This window comes from Sycon ciliatum, chromosome 5 (assembly GCF_964019385.1).
Source record: "Sycon ciliatum chromosome 5, ocSycCili1.1, whole genome shotgun sequence".
NCBI lineage: Eukaryota > Metazoa > Porifera > Calcarea > Leucosolenida > Sycettidae > Sycon > Sycon ciliatum.
In genome coordinates this window covers 14,466,240-14,472,239 of record NC_088647.1, presented here as the reverse complement: position 1 = coordinate 14,472,239, position 6,000 = coordinate 14,466,240, and the positions used below count along the sequence as shown (strand labels likewise).

Here is a 6,000-nt window from a genome sequence, read left to right as displayed (position 1 = left end):
GAATTAAATCAGTGTGAAACGTAACTATGAGTTCGGTTGTGGGTCTGCAGTAGTCCTAGTGACACGGTTATAGTACAGCTTGTGGTGCCGAAACCCGGGAGGACGTCAGGGATACCAGCTGGGTTGCTGGTTGGCGTCGTGGTTGATTGTACTGTCGCGTGTGGACTCGTGGGGAAACTGAATTTTCCGATCTAAGTACGATGTCGAAAGCTGAAGGATACCTGCGACCCTACCGGGGAAAGGTCGATGATTTCCAGACGTTCTGGGCGAAATTTGACGTGCTGGCGACAATCAACAAGTGGGACTCGGACGAGAAGAAAATGGCCCAGTTACCCTTGTTTCTGGAGCAGGATGCGTTCCTGGTGTTCAGCCGAATGAAGTCGGATGACAAGAAGAAGCCTGACGCCGTCCAGAAGAAAATGGAAGAGGCGTTTTGTATGACGAAGTCGGAAGCCTACCGGCGGTTCAAGGCCCGACGCATGAGACAAGAGGAGTCAACAGATGCCTATGTTGCCGATTTGCAGCGCCTCGCCAGTTTAGCCGGCGATGCGTCGCCTGGGGATGACAAAAATCACTCCGTTGTTGAGCAGTTTCTTGACGGGCTTCCACATGCGTGGGCAAAGCAGGTTAGGTTGTCACTTGTGGGAAAGGACCAGACTGTGAGCGCCTGCTTAGAATTAGTCCGTGCTGTTCAGCTTAGTGATGGCGATTCTGTGACAGCTGCAGTAGGTACAGGTGCTGGAACTGGTAGTTTGGCTGGTGGAGCACGTGGCGACAAGACCAGCAGGAAGTCTTTCTTGTGCTACCTCTGCAATGAGGTCGGCCACATGAAGCGAGATTGCCCAAGGAGGAAGCAGGGGCAGCAGAGTGGGTCCAGCTCCAAGGATGGTGGAGGCCGTGGCAGTACGTGCTACTTCTGTGACAAGCCTGGTCACAGGAAGCCAGACTGTCCGGACCGGAAAGCTTGGCTGGCGAGCCGGCAAGGCGGGAGTGCTGCAGCAGCAGCTGGAGAGGAGCCTAGTCCAGCCTTGGCCTCTGTGTCTGTGCCTTCGCCAGGGCAGCTGCCTAGGATCAAGGTAGACATGTGGACAACGGGCAACAAGGATGATGTGTCACGTATGACAGCAGTCATTGACACTGGTGCTGTCCGATCACTGCTGACTAAGGACCAAGCCCTGTCCTGTGGCCTTGCGTGGTCAGAGTGTGAAAGCAGACTCGTGGCGCTGGATGGCCAGTCTATTGCTGTTCTTGGGAAAGTAGCCGTCAACATCGGACGATTGGATGGCCCTATCCCAGTGCAGATGCCAGAAGCCAGTGTGGAGCTGTTAGTCGTCAACGATCTGAGTGTCGTACACGCCGATTTGTTGATCGGTTGTGATGTAGCGAGCAGCTGTGGTGGCCTACATCTGGAGTATGCCAATGATGGCCGGCTGGAGAGTGTGAGGTTTGGGCCAGTGTCAAGTCCTGTGTCTGCTGCACTTCCTCAGGACGGTCACCCTTCCCGCCACGTGCAAGTGAGCCGTCATGGACAAGGTGTCACGTTGTCGGCACGTGATGGAGAGGTCCAATGGTGTCATGAAACCAAGCGTTGGATTCTCCGCTGGAAGTGGAAAAGTGGTGCAGCCCCTGAGGTTCCAGTGGGCTCTGGCATCGGCCAGTACTCCAGGGAGAAACTGAGCCCAGAGCAGGAGAAGTTGTTCTGCAAGGAAGTCGACGCTTGGATCGCTAATGGTTGGCTTGTGCCGCACGATGAAGCCACACATGGAGCAGTGGCTGGTGTGCTTCCGTTGATTGCTCGCACCCAAGAGCATAAAGCATCCACCCCGATCAGACCATGCCTGGATTATCGTAAGCTTAATGAGCTCATTGAGTCTGAGCCTGGCTATGAAGCCCCCGTGTGCGCCGAGAAGATCAGGCAGTGGAGACGCAGCAGTGATGGTCAGTGGGAGATGCTAGACGTGAAGAAAGCATATCTCCAGGTGCATGTCAGTGCTGAGCTAGTGCGCTACCAGGCCGTTCTCTGGAACAACAAGGTGTACGTGATGACCAGAATGGGCTTCGGGTTGGCGATTGCGCCGAAGTTTATGCACCTCGTCATCCAGTGGATCACTCGCCATCGCCCAGAAGTCGACAACTATGTTGATGATATCCGAGCTCCAGCAGAAGTGACTCAGTGTGTTGTCGACGAGCTTGCAGCCTATGGACTCCCAACGAAGCCTGCCGAACCCATGGAGGAGTCCCGTGTTCTTGGTATGCAAATGAAGGCTAATGCCGATGGCGCCATGGGCTGGTCCAGGAGAGAGATCGATCTAGAGCCACCACCTAAGATGACAAGACGCAAGGTCTTCTCGTGGTGTGGACACCTTATTGGCCACTACCCGGTCTGTTCGTGGCTCAGGCCTGCTTGCAGTTACCTGAAGCGGCTGGCGACTGCTGCAGGTGGCAATGGATGGGACGATCCACTGCCGGAAACCCTTGTTGAATGCTGCCAAGAGCTGTTCGCGAGGCTCTCCTCCGACGATCCGGTGCATGGTCAGTGGGACGTGCACGCGCAGGCTGACTCCACCTGGACTGCGTGGTGCGATGCATCTGGCCTAGCTATTGGTGTCGTTCTTGAGCTCGACGGGACCGTTGTGGAAGATGCGTCATGGCTTCGGCCTGCAGGGGACAAGCTCCATGTAAATGTTGCTGAGCTTGACTCTGCCATTAAGGCCCTCACGCTAGCCACGAGGTGGAACGCGACGCATGTGGTTCTGAAGACTGACTCGAAGACTACTGCGGGATGGCTGGCTCCGGTTGTTGGTGGGTCACGTCGCGTCCGGGTTGGTGGTCTGCATGAGGTTCTGGTGCAGCGTCGGCTGCAGATAGTCAATGATCTTCTTAGCATGACGGAGATGCAGGTGACTGTGGAGTGGGTGCCAACGACTGAAAACCTTGCAGACAAGCTGACGCGCGTGCCGTTCAACTGGCCGAAGAAGAGCTCTGATGTTGTGGCCAGTCTGCCGAGGGCTGTGGCTGTTAGCCCTTTCTCTAGCGATGAGTTGGGCAAAGCCCAGGCATCGGACGAGGTCATCCAAGGAGTGATTCAGCAGATTCAAGTTGGCCAGCCAGTAGCAAGTCGGCGCTTCCGCAGTTGCGCCGGTCAGCTTCATGTGGAGGAAGGCCGCCTAGTCCGGAGCCTGAAGCTGCCTGTGGAAGGGGAAGTCAATGTGCCAGTCGTTCCCGAGTTGTTAGTGCCTGATGTCGTGACTGCTGCTCATGTCAACTCTGGTCATGCTTCCTGGCAGCCAATGTATGAGTTGCTCCGCAAGCACTGCTACTTTCCTGAGATGGCGTCTGCCTGCCAAGACCACGTCAAGGGGTGCCAGAACTGCCAAGCCGCTAGTCCAGCAAAAGGCCCAGCAGCCCCCAGCGCCAGAGCAGAGATCCCAGGTCGACCATGGGGAACAGTGCAAATGGACACCCTGGAGCTTGGGCTGAACCGTGGCGGGACACACCACTGCGTGCTCGTGTGCGTGGATGTGCTGACAAAGTGGGTGGAAATAGTGCCAATGAAACGGCACGACGGGCCCAGTGTTGCCTCGGCCTTCGTGAGCTTGTGCTGTAGGTGGGGACCACCAGACGTCATCCGTGTGGACAATGGGACTGAGTTCAGCAATGCCATTGTCCAGTCTGTCTTTCAAGTGTTCGGCGTGAGGGTGAAGACAGGTGCCGTTCGCCATCCGCAATCCCAGGGAGCCGCCGAGAGGTACAATCGGACATTGCTGACTCTCATCAGGAAGGTCCTCGACGAATCATCGGACTGGATGGACGATCTTCAGATGCTGGTCCACTTCTACCGCTCTCAACCGCATTCAGTGAATGGCATGTCCCCAATGATGGCCATGGTTGGGTGGGACCCACATGTGTTGATTGACGATGGACGCCCTAGGTACGACTTTGACACGTGGCAAGCAGAACACGCAGCACGATCTGCTAGGATCCGAGACCTTCTGGAAGACGCCATGTCGGAAGGCGACTGCCATGACGAGGTGCTGCCCTGCGCTTACCAGGCTGGAGATGCAGTCATGCTGCGGATGCCTAGTCGTCGTCAGAAGCGATTACCGCCTTTTGAATCCGGCTGGACTGTGAAGAAAGTCATTTCTCCATCAACTGTTGTGATCTGGCGGAGGTCTGATGGTAGATCCCCTCGAGAGAAGGTGGTGAACGTGGAACTCATCAAGCCGGATGCTCCACGGCCAGGTCTGGAATTGCCAACGGAAAACTTCCCTGATGGAGATGACGGCCAGGAGGGTGACAGCTTCAAAGCAGATGGCTGGCTTGGATGGCTCCCTGATCCGCAGGAGCCTGCTGCCGACGGCCAGCATGTCCGCATGGATCTTCGAAACCGACAAGGCATCCAGCGACCAGCTCGCTTCCAGGATTGATGCTGCTTGGCAGGAAATGTCACCAGGCGGAGGGATGAAGTGTAATGGTGACCCCCTCCACCATCCTGACTGACACTAGCTAGTATTCATGGTGTTGTGTGAATGTCTCCTAGTACAAGTACGTGTACTAGCTGCTTCTGTTCTTTGCTGTGTGCACTGTTTGTGTTCTTTCCTGTATACATGAGTACTTGCATGGCGTTGTCGTTCAGGGATGAGTCGTGCGTGACTCCTTGTTCCACTGGATGTGCGGTGTGCTTCTTATCTTCTAATCCATAGGCTTCTTGCGGTTGGTGTCCGCTCTCTCTTCATGATCATGAGCCACTGCGTTGTATAGACTGCATGACGTGCTAACGGTGGCTGCCATGCGGTGTGTGCGATTCACTGCATTCCTGACACTGCTGCTTGCAGGCGCATACATGTACTGCACCTTCGCGTGCTCTGTACTTTAGTCTTTAGTTCCGGTTCGATGCACCATGCGCATGCGTCCGGTATGGTGCGAGAGGGTTCTTGCTCTCCCAACATTGTTTTTTAGTTAGTTCTTTTTCTTAGTCCCAACAATAACCTCATGGAATTAAATCAGTGTGAAACGTAACTATGAGTTCGGTTGTGGGTCTGCAGTAGTCCTAGTGACACGGTTATAGTACAATCGCTTCACAATTCTGGCTATATACTTTGCTTTCGCTACAATTGAAGTTTATTTTTAGGCCAGGTTTTCCGGTTTTACATGTAATTTCTGTTTTGAAGGGTTTGACCAGTTTGTTTTAAGGGTTTGACCAGTTTGTTTCGGGTTTTTGCTCCTGCTGAGACAGTGCTGCGCCCAGACCATCGCGGGTGCATTTTTGTACGGGTCCTGGTAGTCTCATGGTTTCGATCCGTGATTTCCAGTACAAGTGTGGGGCATTCGAATCCCATCACGCCTCCTGCCTTTTTTTCTCTTCTTTTCTGCATGTTTTGGATCTTGTTGGGTGAAATACAGCAGAGATGATAATTATATTTTCTCTTTTCGATTTGATTTGAGCCTCCCTGTTCCCTTCGCCTGACACAACGAGTGACAGTGGTTTCACTCCCGCCAGTTGCAAGGTGAGTTCGACGACGAGGATTTCGGATACTCAAGCATCAATCAAAATCCAGCTCTTGTTCGAAGAAACAATGAACACGACTAATCATATCTTTCTCGACATCACTGAGATTCTTACGCGCCTTGGAAGCCATTACAGTCAGGCACTCAGAAAATGCAAGCAAGAAGAAGATTCATTTGAGACTTTCATTTCTTTTGAGACTTTCCTCAGTATCCTCATACCTTTTCATTTGCGACTTTGCGTGTTTTGCATCTTTTGTATTTCCCGTGGTGACGAAGAAAAACCTGAAAAACACATCTGAAAACCAGAAAACACTCATGCAAAACTCACGGCTGTCGTGCGCTACAGTACGTATGGCTCGTACGTATGAGTTCACGCGTCTATAGTTTTGAAATGGACTGTAGTGGATGTGCTGGCATCACTTGTTCCGGACATAGAGACATCAACCTTCACTGCAGCAGACCGCCTCGGACGACCAGGAGGTGATCGACCAA

The 6,000-nt window shown here is 53.5% G+C and overlaps 1 protein-coding gene across 1 annotated transcript; it reads left to right on the top strand.

Moving 5' to 3' along the window:
- The first annotated feature begins 200 nt into the window (after positions 1-200).
- On the top strand, positions 201-4,427 carry LOC135816807 (uncharacterized). Its single transcript, XM_065329907.1, has one exon. It carries the CDS (start codon positions 201-203, stop codon positions 4,425-4,427), a length of 4,227 nt encoding a protein of 1,408 aa, XP_065185979.1.
- The last annotated feature ends 1,573 nt before the right edge of the window (positions 4,428-6,000 follow it).